The following is a 15,100-nucleotide window of genomic DNA, read 5'->3' on the forward strand; positions in this document are numbered from 1 at the left end:
ACGAGTTAACAAAGAAAGTCGATAACGCTGATGTCACCCCTATTATTGCTGACGGGGTCTTTATGTTTTCTGAGGATAGCTAGCATAAAGAAAGCATAATGTTGAAGTGTCTTTGTAGTACCCAGCAAACATACTACAAAGCCACACCAGGTCACGGTGATAGTGTACCATGGGGCACATAGTATGGGCTTGGGACCCATCTGGGGCTCCAGCCATGTTTGCTTGGTATAGCTGGTCTCAGTTAGCACACAACACAGATTGCTCATGGTTTAACTTTGCTCATGTTTCACCAACACCATTTAAAACCAGTGTATTGTATTTAAGTTCTAGTTGTTTGTTTTGATAGATCATCACAGTATTTTGACAGGAATGTTCTCTTCACACAGGAGAGTGATGGGCAGGTGGATGTGGCTGCAGTTACAGGCTTATAAAGAAGATCGGCCTATGCTTCTCAGAGTGGGAAGTCTGACATAGAGACTCACAGCTATTCAAAATAACTTTTATCCAACAACAAAGTCAGAGAATTGAACAGCAACGTGTGCAACCTGTACAACATTGATACTGATGGTTTTATTTTTGCCCTGCATTAGTAGGTTTTTCATGAATATTGTGGGTTTTTTTTAATATGTATGTAGGTTTGCCTTCCTTGGTGAAATATATATTTATGTATCTTTTACTGATTTCAGATGAAGATCATTTTCCCCTTTATCCCCATTGTTTCTTTAGTCCTTTTCACTATTGACGACGAGTCAATTTGGAGCCCAAGTTAAAGATTGAATCCTTTATAATTTGATCTGAGGGTGCATGTGTGGTTCTCCAAAGAAAGAAAAAACACACTGGTTCATCATTCAGTTCGCAGTAATGACTCCGTAAGAAAAGTCTTACAGCTTTCTCATAAAGTGTCAGCTGTTTCTCCTTCAGTCAAGCTGAAAATACAGCCTCAACGACAGTTGCAAAAGCTTCATTCACCAGCAGGAATTTATTTTTTTAAGTTCTGGTCTTTCAGTGCTTTATTGACAGTGTTTTTAGCCTGAAGCTGACTCTGCTTCCTCTCTGGAGGTCAGCTGTGTGACATCTGGCTGCATCATGTGTCAGACACAGACACACTGTCTCCTTGGGACAGTTGTGCACAGCTTTTGTCCTTTTTGGAGAACCGGCTTACTTTTGAGAACCAGATGTTATGTAACAAAATTTGTGCTTTTCACAGTGAAGCGTCTTACTGCTGCTTTTGATCGTTCGTTGATACTTTATATTTGTGATTCTGACTCTGAACCAGAGTTTTGTAATAATAGGTGTGTTGGGCCACTCTTGTTTTTCTAGTGGAAACGACTGAAACAGCTTAATTTGGGTATCAAACCTAAGAAGCAACACTTTGAATAAATAGACATCTCACTGTGCCTTTCAAAGACAGATTACTATACACAATTAACAAAGGATTTAGAATAAAAAGAAACTCCCACACAATATTTTTTTTTTACAAAACAAAAGTGCAAGACCAATGTGTTTCTTTCTTTGCTGAAGAATCTTCCAGCAACATCCAGTTTCTCCTGTTCACTGTTTGTATAACTGAATGAGGTATGTGCAAACATTAAGGAAGTTATGTTGGTTGTAGCTTAATGTTTACTGACAACTGACACTGAGGTTTTCCCTGTCTGGATAGCTAATACATTTTCCAAAATGTAACCTTTCTTTTGAGACTTATGGCTCTGTATCCCTTCCATGAGATGATTTTCCTGTTGTGTTTTGTGATGCAATTCTCCACTAAGCTTTGAGACAAATAAAAATAGGTTAAAGGTTTTGGCTTAACTTCATAATCACGTCTTTGTCTCTCTCTGTGTAACTTTTTCAAACTTTTAAACAGATTGCAGGACAATAAATAACTTTTCTTTAGAGCAGCCTGTTAACCCTCTCAGGCCCAAATTAAGTTTTTTGTTGCTAATGCACAACCAAGTCCTGCAGTGGTACTTCTGAGTAAAAAAAAACTAATTAAATATGTATGTGGGGTAATCAGGTTGTTAGTTTTTAACTGTTTCAAATCTGCAACTTCTGCCTGGAGAGGGTTAAGGGTCTTTCATGATCACTGGGCAGAATCCTTAAGCAAACAAAAGTCATGCCCACATGACTTATTCCACATCAGACACATAACTTTTTAAGTTGTTGTTTTTGTTCCAAACACCTTTTATTCTTTGACCCAGAAAAAAGTTAATCATTTCAGCGCTCAGTTAAATGTGTGCTGCATCCATGTGAATGATCTGAAAAGACTTCTCACCCGAAAGCGACAGACCTACAACAATGATTCAGCACTTAGGACTCCTGGTAGGTGACAGTTAAAACTATTTTTATGTTTACATTATGTTTTTTGAATTGTGAATGGCTAGCTCAAGCATATAAATGAAAGGAAAACTTCTTTTTTTTGATATTTAAATGACTGCTGTATATGGAGAATTGACACAATCCATAAAAATAATTGAACATACAGACTGACAGATGTAAGTTTAGGGAAATGTGGTATTGAAAAATTAAAATTTGATTATTTAGCATGATTGACGTTAAACAAAATGTACCTACATTTTCCATAAAAACATTTCTTGATTTCTTTAAAAACATTTTTACAGGTAGCTTATCCTGTTGTATTTGCTGCCATTTTTGTGTGTGGTATCGGTGGGACATTTCATTATGGATACAGCGTGTCTGTGATGACCTCCCCCTCTGTTGTAAGTGAGATACTTTACTAAATTAAAATACAGACAACCTTAAGCTGTATTTTCAGCATGCATAGACAAGTCTATACCTGTTCACCTTGTTGTAGTTTATAAAGGAGCTGGTGAAGCAAACATGCGTGCAAAGATACGGTCTCTCCCTGGAGCCATGGCAGCTCTCGCTCATCTGGTCCTTCACAGTGTCCATTTTCTGCATTGGGGGTTTACTGGGGTCGCTAACAGCTGGTTCACTGGCGTCAAAATTTGGCAGGTTGGTGTACATGAGCATAAAAGTTCCATATTCTGTTTAGCTATTAACATGGCACTGTCAAAGACATGCATAAATAGATGTTCTGCGTTGGCCTCAGGCTCTAAGTCTCTGTTTTCCTGTCCCATAGAAAGCGATGCCTTTTGTTAAACACCTTTGTGGCTATACTTGGCAGCGTGTTGATGCTCTTGAGTAAAACAGCCATGTCCTTTGAGATGATCATGGCAGGACGATTTTTCTTTGGCATTAATTCAGGTAACCTTTTGAGCAAACTCACTGGAGCTAGTTTCCCGGCTGTCCAAACTGTCACCTCATTGAATCTGGTCAGATTGTGTATGTGTGTTGTTGATTTTTCCTGTTACTTTAGGAGCCAGTCTTGCAGTTTATCCAATGTACGTCATGGAAATCGCTCCTCGGAAGCTGAAAGGGATTGTTGGCGTGTTCATTGGTTCCTTCATGTCTTTGGGGAAGTTCTCTGGCCAACTGCTGGGGATCAGGTGAGGTAGCCTACATGTGAAAACGAAAGTATCTCACAGTCCTGTGAAAAACTAAGTACATCTCGTGATTCTAACACCTTCAGCAGAAATAACCAGAAGTAATCATTTTCTGTATAACATCATCATTCTCTCATTGTGGAGGAAATTTGGCTCACTCTTCTTCACAGCACTGCTTTGGGCATTCATTTAGCTTTCTTAAGAGCTCACCACAGCATTTCAGTCAGGTCTTAATTTTGACTGAGTCACTGCAGCCAATGCAACAGGACTGCAAAGGGTCAGATCATGTGGTATTACAATGTGGGACATATTCACATATTTGTAGACATTTTTTTGTGGATTGGTAAATTTCATCTGGCCATTTCTCTGTAAGATGCTCTTTTGACTTGTTACCGTTAGCCTAATTAGATGCAAAATGTTCCTTCAACTCCTTAGTAAAACTTAATTTCCCAGCCTTTCATTGCACATTCCCAGCTTTTTTGAGCTGTCTTGTTGCCATGAAATTCATCATGAGCTAATATTTTACATGAAATTTTAAACAACATATCTTTTCTATTTTGAACAAAATCTGAAATTTGAAAATCATTTGCATTCAGCTTTTATTTGCATTCTACACAACATCACTACTTTAAGGTTTTTATAGTATTTAACTGTATTTCTGAAAAACAGTCCTTTATGGTTCGTATTATTTGCAATTGCAAAAAAAGGAAAAAGAACAAAAAGTGATAGTTGCAGGGATGGATGGCCACACTTCAAAGGCAGTGGAGGAGGCTAAAGTGATGTGGGAGTGGAGGGAACAGGGTTGGATGGTACATCAGGGACATTTGAGTGAACATGACTGCGCAGGTCCCGCTTCAGTTTCAGGCCCCAGTCCGCGAGATCTTCAACGCACACCTCCGGCAGAGCTTCAACAGCATTCCGAGGGAGACTGGGGACATTGAGTCCGAATGGACCATGTTCAGCGTCTCCATTGCCGAAGCTGCTGCATTGAGCTGCGGCCGCAAGGTGGTTGGTGCCTGCCGTGGTGGTAATCCCCGAACCAAATGGTGGACACCAGAGGTGAAGGGAGCCACCAGGCTGAAGAAGGAGTCCTGTCGGGCTTGGTTAGCCTGAGGGTGTCACGGTTTGCGGGGCAAGCCGTGTGGATTTGTAGTAAGGACCCAAAAGGCGGCAGCTCTGGTGCAGGTGAGTGTTTATTTACAGGGGTGTAAGTACAAACAGCGGTGGCGACAAAACATGAAACCGGAAACCTAAACTGGGTAAACTAATAAGACAAACCAGAATGAGGATGCAGGGAGGTCCGGAGAAATACATACGAGGAGACGCAGGGAGACCGAGGGGAAACAACACAGACGAACCAGCGATTACTAAGACAGAAAATACAACTTAAATACACTCAGAACACAGGGAGATTATACACAGGTGGGAGACACAGCTGGGAGTGATTAACATGACGAGACCAGGGAGGCAAACTGAAAACACTCACATAAGATGCAGACCTTCACAATAAAACAGGAACACACGGGGGGAACAGGGTAAACACCAATTAGAGAACAGAACCAAAATCGCGAAGAGAAAACACAAAACGCTGGGTCAAAAGGACCCAGGATCATGACAGTACCCCCCCCCCCCCCCTCAAAGGCTGGCTCCAGACAGCCCAACAAGAAACAAAACAGCCAGAAAAAACAGAAAACAACCCGACCAGGGCGGGCGGCGGGGGCCCAGGAAGGAGGGCTCGAAGCAAAACAAAACCGGAGCACCAGAAGGCCAAAAGACAAAAACAAAAAACGAGCCCAAAACCAAAAGAAACGAAGCACACCAGAACACAGGAAAAAACAGAGCCCAAAACAGAAGAGTTCAGGGGGCCGACAGCACAGGAGTCCAAAACAGTTCAGGGGTCCAACCGTGCAGACGGCAACGGCGGCCACTCAGGCGATGGCGGTCCGGGGGCCGGCCGTGCGGAAGGCAACGGCGGCCACTCAGGCGATGGTGATCCGGACCAGGCGAGGCTGCAGAGGCTGGACCAGGCGAGGATGAAGACTCGGATGAGGCTGGACCAGGCGAGGCTGAAGACTCGGATGAAGCTGGACCAGGCGAGGCTGAAGACTCGGATGAAGCTGGACCAGGCGAGGATGAAGACTCGGATGAAGCTGGACCAGGCGAGGATGAAGACTCGGATGAGGCTGGACCAGACGAGGCTGAAGGCTCTGAGGCTGGACCAGACGAGGCTGAAGGCTCTGAGGCTGGACCAGACGAGGATGATGATGATGCTGCAGCTGGCGAGGATGATGATGATGCTGCAGCCGGCGAGGATGATGATGATGCTGCAGCCGGCGAGGATGATGATGATGCTGCAGCAGGTGGCTGGACGGGCTCCTCGGGCCCTCCAGCTGAGACAGGTGGCTGAACGGGCCCCTTGGACCCTCCAGCAGAAGCCATCACAAAGCCAGCAGGCATGGAGTCCTCTGGCAGACATGAAGGCAATGGGTGCTGTGCTGAGCACTGGCCCTGCTCAGACAGCACTGACACGGAGTTGTTCTCTGAGGGCTGCTTAATCTTCAGGGGTCCAGAATCAGCTGGGGACTGAGACCTAGCCTCTGGGGAAGCCCTGGAGTGCAGAACGGTGCTTGAAGCAGCTAAAGCGCGAGAAACTCCCTGACTGGACCTTAAATCTTCTCCCTGCATGGAGTGAATGAGTGGAACCGGTACTGCTGGAGCCAGAGCTACGGGTAGCGGGGGCACTGGAGCTACTGGGGCCTGCGCTACAGGCGGCACTGGAGCTACTGGGGCCTGCGCTACAGGCGGCACTGGAGACTGAACTGAGGGTGGCACTGGAGACTGAACTGAGGGTGGCACTGGAGACTGAACTGAGGGTGGCACTGGAGACTGAACTGAAAGGAGCACTGGCTGCGGGGGAGCTAACTGAGCTGAGAGTGGCTGCGGGGGAGCTAACTGAGCTGAGAGTGGCTGCGGGGGAGCTAACCGAGCTGAGAGTGGCTGCGGGGGAGCTAACTGAGCTGCCGGTAGCTGCACAGGCGATAAGCAGCTCGCGTTGACATCCGCCACACAAAACGCAGCCCCTGAATGAACAGTCATGCAGTCTGAAAATGAAAAAGAGTCCTCACTCACCACAGCCGGTGATTTAGAAGCCCGAACGTACGGCTGTGGGGTGGCGCGCTTGCGGCGCGATCGGCGTTTCCTCCCCGCAGACGGCTCCGACAGGCCGGGCAAGATCACATCCGGCGAGTCGGGCAGCGAGGCAGGAGTGGCTGAGAGAAGGTGAGGTGTGTGCCGGAGAAAAGCCTGTATGGTCGGAGGAAGTGAATTCAGTAGCCATGGCAGGCCGGAAAAGAGACGTTGTAGCCGACCTTCCACGGCGCGGCGAAGCTCGTACGGAGGATTCTCCAGCCACAGCCCGAGGAGGATCTCCACATTGTAGCCGATGTCATCCTGGAGCTCCTCGGACGGATTGACTGCCGCTGGGTCCATGGTGGCTGGTTCGTTCTGTCACGGTTTGCGGGGCAAGCCGTGTGGATTTGTAGTAAGGACCCAAAAGGCGGCAGCTCTGGTGCAGGTGAGTGTTTATTTACAGGGGTGTAAGTACAAACAGCGGTGGCGACAAAACATGAAACCGGAAACCTAAACTGGGTAAACTAATAAGACAAACCAGAATGAGGATGCAGGGAGGTCCGGAGAAATACATACGGGGAGACGCAGGGAGACCGAGGGGAAACAACACAGACGAACCAGCGATTACTAAGACAGAAAATACAACTTAAATACACTCAGAACACAGGGAGATTACACACAGGTGGGAGACACAGCTGGGAGTGATTAACATGACGAGACCAGGGAGGCAAACTGAAAACACTCACATAAGACGCAGACCTTCACAATAAAACAGGAACACACGGGGGGAACAGGGTAAACACCAATTAGAGAACAGAACCAAAATCGTGAAGAGAAAACACAAAACGCTGGGTCAAAAGGACCCAGGATCATGACAGTGGGACTCCGGAGGCAGCCGACAGGTATCGACAGGCCAAGCGGAATGCGGCTCGGGCAGTGGCTGAAGCAAAAACTCGGGTGTGGGAGGAGTTCAGAGAGGCCATGGAAAAAGACTTTCGGGCTGCCTCGAAGAGATTCTGGCAAACCGTCAGACGTCTCAGGAGGGGAAAGCGGTGCTCCACCTGCACTGTGTATAGTGCTGGCGGAGCGCTGCTGACGTCGACTGAGAAAATTGTCAGGCGGTGGAAGGAATACTTCGAAGACCTCCTTAATCCCACTGACACGTCTTCCGAGGAGGAAGCAGAGTCTGGGGATGAGGGGAATGACCCGCCAATTTCCGGGGGCGAGGTCACTGAGGCAGTTAAACAACTCCTTGGTGGCAGAGCCCCTGGTGTTGATGAGGTCCGCCCCGAGTTCCTGAAGGCTCTGGACGTTGTAGGGCTGTCCTGGTTGACACGCCTCTGCAATGTTGCGTGGAGATCAGGGGCAGTACCTGTGGACTGGCAGACCGGGGTGGTGGTCCCCATCTTCAAGAAAGGGGACCGGAGGGTGTGTTCCAACTACAGGGGGATCACACTCCTCAGCCTCCCTGGGAAAGTCTATGCCAGGGTGCTGGAGAGGAGAGTTCGTCCGTTAGTCGAACCTCAGATACAGGAGGAACAATGCGGTTTTCGTCCTGGTCGCGGAACACTGGACCAGCTCTTTATCCTCTCCAGGATACTTGAGGGTGCATGGGAGTTTGCCCAACCAGTCTACATGTGTTTTGTGGACTTGGAGAAGGCATTCGACCGTGTCCCTCGGGGTGTCCTGTGGGAGGTGTTGCGGGAATATGGGGTGTCTGGCCCATTGCTACGGGCCATTCGATCCCTATACAACCGTTGCAAGAGCTTGGTTCGCATTGCCGGCAATAAGTCGGACTCGTTCCCGGTGGGTGATGGGCTCCGCCAGGGCTGCCCTTTGTCTCCGGTTCTGTTCATAATTTTTATGGACAGGATTTCTAGGCGCAGCCAAGTGGCGGAGGGCTTTCGCTTTGGTGGCCTCAGAATCTCATCTCTGATTTTTGCAGATGATGTGGTTCTGTTGGCTTCATCGGGTGAGGGCCTCCAGCTCGCACTGGAACGGTTCGCAGCCGAGTGTGAAGCAGCGGGAATGAGGATCAGCACCTCCAAATCTGAGGCCATGGTTCTCAGCCGGAAAAGGGTGGAGTGCCCACTCCGGGTCGGGGATGAGTTCCTGCCCCAAGTGGAGGAGTTCAAGTATCTCGGGGTCTTGTTCGCGAGTGATGGGAGAAGGGAGCCGGAGATCGACAGACGGATTGGGGCTGCAGCTGCAGTAATGCAGACGCTGCACCGGTCCGTCGTGGTGAAGAGGGAGCTGAGTGTAAAAGCGAAGCTCTCAATTTACCGGTCGGTCTACGTCCCTACCCTCACCTATGGCCACGAGCTGTGGGTAGTGACCGAAAGAACGAGATCGCGGATACAAGCGGCAGAAATGAGCTTCCTCCGAAGGGTGGCTGGCCTCTCCCTTAGAGATAGGGTGAGAAGTTCGGCCATCCGGGAGGGGCTCAGAGTAGAGCAGCTGCTGCTCCACATCGAAAGGAGCCAGCTGAGGTGGTTCGGGCATCTGACAAGGATGCCCCCTGGGCGCCTCCTGGGTGAGGTGTTCCAGGCATGTCCCACCGGGAGGAGGCCCCGGGGCAGACCCAGGACACGCTGGAGAGATTATATCTCTCGGCTGGCCTGGGAACGCCTTGGTATTCCCCCGGATAAGCTGGAGGAGGTGGCTGGGGAGAGGGAGGTCTGGGCCTCTTTGCTTAGGCTGCTGCCCCCGCGACCCGGCCCCGGACAAAGCGGATGAAAATGGATGGATGGATTATTTGCAATTTATTTAAGTGCAATTTATTGCACTTTGTTACCATGTATGAAAGAATTATATGCAAAAATCTTTGTCCCTTTAAAACTTTTCATAACTGTGTTTTTGGAAGCATGTTGCTATTTTAGATATTAACCTGTGATAACTTGACTATTGATGTTATACTTGCAGTGAGTTACTTGGTACAGAGAAGCTGTGGCCCTGGCTGCTTGGTTTCATCGGTTTCACTGGGTTGTTTCAACTCATCACCCTGTTCTTCCTGCCAGAATCTCCCAGCTTCCTGTTGCTGGACAGAGAAGACCAACGAACCTGTGAAAAAGGTGTACAAAAACATTTTTAGCCTTAGGGGATTTTTTTTACTTAGTGACTGTTAACTTACCATTTAAATCTCATGTTTTTTCATGCCACCTTAGCTTTAAAGCAGCTTTGGGGCAATAATGACTACAGCAGAGAGATCGAGGAGATGCTGGAGGAGAAAGCTGCCCTGCAGAGTGTCCGCAGCTACTCAGTGTTGGAGCTGATTCAGAACAAAACGATCCGCTGGCAGCTGATCACTGTCGCTGTAACTTTCACCTCAGTGCAGCTCTGTGGCATCAATGCTGTGAGTGTATATGCTAGAAAGAGATGAGTCTTTCTTTCACCAGTCTCTGTAATCTCCTTTTTTAGATTATGTTCTTTCAAAAAATCCTGTAATGTCTAAATATAATAAAATGTAATAAATACATAACTAACAATAACAGTGAAATATTCAGCAGGAAAACTGGCCAGTTTCAGTAAAATGAATAGAAACATTACACAGTTTCTTATCTGTGTATGTTTAACTTCTCTACAGGTGTACTTTTATTCTTTTGATGTGTTTCGTGCGGCGGGAATCCCAGAAGAAAAGTTACGATACACTGCCTTGGGGACAGGGCTCTGTGAATTTTCTACTGTTGTATCCTGTGTAAGTACTCTTTCACTGATATCCAATCATGTTTGTATCCAATAAAAAATGGACTGTCCAGCAAAATATAGGTGCTCAGCTCAAGAACGACAAACTTTAAAGGACAAAAAGTAGTGCAGCACAATGACTGATCCAAAGGTGTTTACTTGTGCAAACAGACTAGCATTTCAGCAGGTGGAGCCAGAGTGGACAAAAACTAACAAGGGCAACTTGTGTCCTATGACTCATCGTCATTTCTTTGTTCAGACTTCTGTTGAAATGTTAGTCACTTAGCACAAGCCAATTTTAGGGAAACTTTGTGTTTAACATCCTGTAAACACTCTATCATTAATGTTTGTTTTATTTACTTCCTGCTGATGTATCAAATCATTTAAGGGAATAAACGTCTGGAGGTCTCACCAGTGATGTAAATGCCTTGTGGCAGCTGTTTTCATGTGTAATCGTAGCTCCCCCATGTGGCTGTTTAATTAATTGTTTAATTTTAATTCTGTGCAAAACATTTACAGCAGCAGGCTAAATCTGTTCTCATGTTGCAGTTCATGATTATTAACAGAACAGGAAAAACGGCCCTGCTCTTCAGAGGCTACGCAGGAATGTCTGTGACACTAGTTTTCCTCACCATCACTTTGTACCTGCAAGTAAGTCACTGCAAAACTAACCACTTTTAAAAATATATTTATATATACACTACCAGTCAAATGTTTTAGGACACATTATTTTTTTTCCATTTTTTAATTGAAAATTACGCTGTTTAATGTCTCATTACACCCTGAAATGAAAGCATAGTACAAATAAGCTGTTGGAGTTAAAAGAGAAATCATGGAATCAATTTATAGACAAAAATGTATTCTAAAGTTTTGATTTATCAAAGTAGCCAGCTTTGGCAGATATAACAGCTGAACACACCCGTGGCATTTTTTCTGCAATAGAAATCCAATATTCTTCAGGAAGTTCTTCCCATATCTTTTGCAGAAGTTCCCATAAATGTGTGACACTTGTAGATTGCTTTGCTTTCACTCTTCTTTCCAGTTCATCCCAAACCAGCTTGATGGGGTTTCAGTCTGGAGCCTGTGCTGGCCTCTCCATGTTTTCAAGCTAATTATCTCATTCTTTTTTTCCTGAGGTAGTTCTGGTAAAGCTTGGACTTATCTTTTGGGTCATTATCTTGCTGTAGGATAAACCCCAACTAGGCGCATACCCGAGGGTGTTGCTTGGGGCTGCAGAAAGCTGTGGTAGCCGTTTTGGTTCAGGGTCCCTTTCACTCTCACCATCAAATTTCCTTCCCCACATTTGACAGTTGATACCACACACTGTGAAACCATCCTTTCGCCTACTCGAAAGGGTAGTTATGATGGGAAGATTTCAAATTTTGATTAGTCCATAATACCTTTTTCCAGTCTTCAGTAGTGCAATGGCAGTGTTTCATGGCCCAGGCAAGCCTTTTGTCTTATTCTGATTATTCTTAGCAATGGCTTTCTTATTGCTACTTGTCCTGTTAAACCTGCTCAAAGTCTTCTCTTCACAGTTGAAACTGGGACTTGCTTATTACGACCTCTATTAAGCTGTGCTTGAAACTGTTGTCCTGTGAGCCGCCTATCACGCAAACTGTTAACTCTCAGAAACTCGTCCTCTGATTCAGTTGTGGCTTTGGGTCTGCCAGAGCTCTTCCCGTCTGAGTTTCTGAGTGCCTTTTGATGTCGAAGGAAACTGTACTCACTGACACCTTTACTTTCTTTGCAATTTCTCTGTAGGAAAGACCTACATTTTTAGGTGCTATGATGGTCTGTCTCTCTTCCATTTTTCTCGCCATTTTTGTAGCCACACACTTTCTGTAGTACAATACTGTTCAACTGATGCTCATGAGGGCATGGTACCACAGTGTGTTCCAGCACTGCTTTTATGCAGACAGAGGGGCCAGTAAGTAATCCAGAAAAGTTGCAATTAGTAGCACCAGCTTTCAATGGTTGATCAACCTCCATTGCTGAACGACAGCTTTAAATTGTTAACCCATTTTGTGTTCCCCGAAAAAGACCTTTTTTAAATAATTTTGAAATGTATATTATTTTTTAGTTTTGGGTAAACTTACCTTCACAAAAAAAAAAAAAACATCTGGCAGTTGACCACTTACCTTTGTACCATTTCAAACTATTCACTGGACTTGAATGACTTGAATTGTGATAAATGACTGGAAAAATTGGGGTGTTCTGAAACCTTTGACAGATAGTATATACATCTGCATATTTGAATAAATAAACAAACTTAAACCCTTTTGTTTTCCTCAGAGTCAGGTCTCCTGGATGCCGTACTGCAGCATGGTCCTTATTTTCCTCTGTATAGTCTTTTTTGCCATTGGTCCAGGTACGTTTGTCTCTCAAGCTAATATTTCTAAAGACTGTAAAATTAACACCAAGAAGTTTTTCTTTTTGACCAAACAATGAGGAGATCTTATTGTAGCATGTACATTTTCCCCAAAGTTGGAGTTACACCTAGTCTTCCAGGGGAACTCTTTGCTCAGCCTTTCAGATCGGCTGCGTACACAATCTCTTGCAGCCTCAACTGGTTAGTCCTGTTTGTGGTTGGGATGGTCTTCCCCATCCTAGTGGTAAGTATGTTAAAAGTATGTAAAATGTGGCATATTTTTAAGATCATTTGAAATGTGTCAAGCACAAGGACTGACAAATTGCCTCCAAATGCTTTATTTCCAGGAGAAACTGGATTACTTTTGCTTTCTCATTTTTCTGTTTTCTTGCTTCATCTGTGGGCTTTATATGAAGTTCAACGTCCCCGAAATCAAAAATAAGACACCGCTGGAGATCGCTGCAGAATTTGATAAGATGCATTGCAAACCCAAAAGAGAAGACGTGACTGAGAAGTACGCCAATAGAATCATATCATACGAAACCAAACTGTGATTAGATTTATTAAAAAAAATGAAAATATGCTGTTAAATGTGCAGCTTGAATTAGTCACTGTATGTCAGACAGACAGGATATGAATGACGTTAATAAATATTTAGGATTAAACTGGTCATCAAGGACATAGCACAGAGGGTTTTTTTGTTTTTGTTTTTTTTACTGATGAAGGACATTCACACTGCACCAAAATAACTGTGTAATACAAAAAACAAATAAATGACAGAAAAGTCATTTTATCTACTATAAAAACGTATTTTCTTTTTTTCTTTTTCTTTCTTTACAATGGATACGCAGTAAGATAAAAAACAAACAAACAAAAAATTAAATATAAAATAGGACATTTTCTGTCAATGAATAATTTATTTCTGTTTTCATACCTGAACTTTTTTTGTAATTTTTAACATTTCTGTCAAACATTTTCTTACAGTTTATACCCGAACTTTCTTTCATTTACTACAACAGTATAGTATATGGCGTAGAAAAACTGAGCTGTGCTGTTGTAACTGCACTTCTTTTTCTTATGTTAAGATGTCTTAGGGATTCAGTGTGTAGTTAAATGTCTTTACACAGACAGAAAGGAGAGTTTCACTGGTCCAGCCCACTTATGATCAAAGTGGGCTGCATATGGCCCATGACCCATATTGTGAGTTTGACATTACTGACACGTTATAGATCTTTCACTCTTGTTTGCTTATTAAAAAAATGATTTTAAAGTGAGTTGTAGCAGCATTTTTTTCTATTTGCGTTTTCTTACTTTACTCTAAAACTTTAATATCAGACCTTAAAATATTGTTGTGTTTGCTCTTGTGCTTTTTGCTATAAGCTATGATTTTTAATTTCTCCTCAAATGTGGTAAATCAACCATAAATTACACAATAATATTTAACTCGTCTGAAACATGATGCATTTCTATAGTTGAAACTGCTCCACAGTCTTTTTCCATCCTGACCAGTTGTATCACTGGAGTGCCGTTTAAATACTGATGACGTTTTTCCACCTGTGTGACACTATATATAGAAAAAGAGGGTTGGTTATGTCATGGTGGTGTGTCATGCAGATAAGTCCCAGCCCAAAGGGACTTACAGTACAGCACATAGAGAAACAACCGCACTACACAAACCACAAATGTACAAAACATGAGTTTTACAAATAATATTTGCTACAAAACAAACAAAAAAAACCCCAAAAACTGTGAAGCTCAAGTTTGATGTAAGTTACTAAAAGGTGAAGAGATTTAAAAGCATACTTGAAAACGCATTTTCTTATTTTTCTTAAAGGGGCAATGCAGTTTAACATATATGGAGCATGAGACAGATGTGCAGCACATAGTATATAGCTGTTGCCTATTTCCAACACGTTTCCCTTGTTGGGCTTTTACATTCACAATGCATAAACAAAATGACAACATTCAATTACGTAAAAGCACCTGTGTGACACTATACATATGAAGTTAACAGTGTAAAAACGAAGAGAGGGAGACTGAAAGAGAAATGAAAATGATTTCCAATGTATGGATGCTTGTATACAGTTTTTCTCTTCCTGGTGACCCTTAATGCTGCTTTGTGCATAAATGTGAGGATGGGGATGTGTTTCTGGGTGAAATTGGACAGTATGTCTCCAAATTGTTGCTGTTACTTTGAGCGCATGCTGCTGATAACGCTTCTGCACATGAAACGCAAACCAAATGATTCATAAATCAAATATCAGAAATGTTTTGCTTTGATACATGCAGCGTGTACTTGAGCTGCTCGAGTCGCAGCGGGACTGACAGCCATCAGCAAAACTCCCATTAGTTACGCACACATGTAGCCTGTGCACATGTGTGTGCCTCTGATAACACAATCTACCCACTCCAAGCTGAAAGCTCCGCAGCACCATGGGTGTCAATGCAGGGGGGCGGC

General features: G+C 44.3%; 1 protein-coding gene across 1 annotated transcript; it reads left to right on the top strand.

Annotated features, from left to right (window-relative positions):
* The first annotated feature begins 2,216 nt into the window (after nt 1-2,216).
* Nucleotides 2,217-15,072, top strand: slc2a11l (solute carrier family 2 member 11, like). The gene is made up of 12 exons (XM_080875783.1): nt 2,217-2,316; nt 2,616-2,714; nt 2,810-2,970; nt 3,098-3,222; nt 3,335-3,464; nt 9,513-9,661; nt 9,755-9,942; nt 10,174-10,284; nt 10,821-10,922; nt 12,567-12,642; nt 12,759-12,886; nt 12,990-15,072. Exons 1-12 carry the CDS (start codon nt 2,293-2,295, stop codon nt 13,194-13,196), a joined length of 1,500 nt encoding a protein of 499 aa, XP_080731909.1. The 5' UTR covers nt 2,217-2,292; the 3' UTR covers nt 13,197-15,072.
* The last annotated feature ends 28 nt before the right edge of the window (nt 15,073-15,100 follow it).

The sequence above is a fragment of the Rhamphochromis sp. 'chilingali' genome, assembly GCF_963969265.1.
Source record: "Rhamphochromis sp. 'chilingali' genome assembly, chromosome: 2".
NCBI classification, from domain to species: Eukaryota; Metazoa; Chordata; class Actinopteri; order Cichliformes; family Cichlidae; genus Rhamphochromis; species Rhamphochromis sp. 'chilingali'.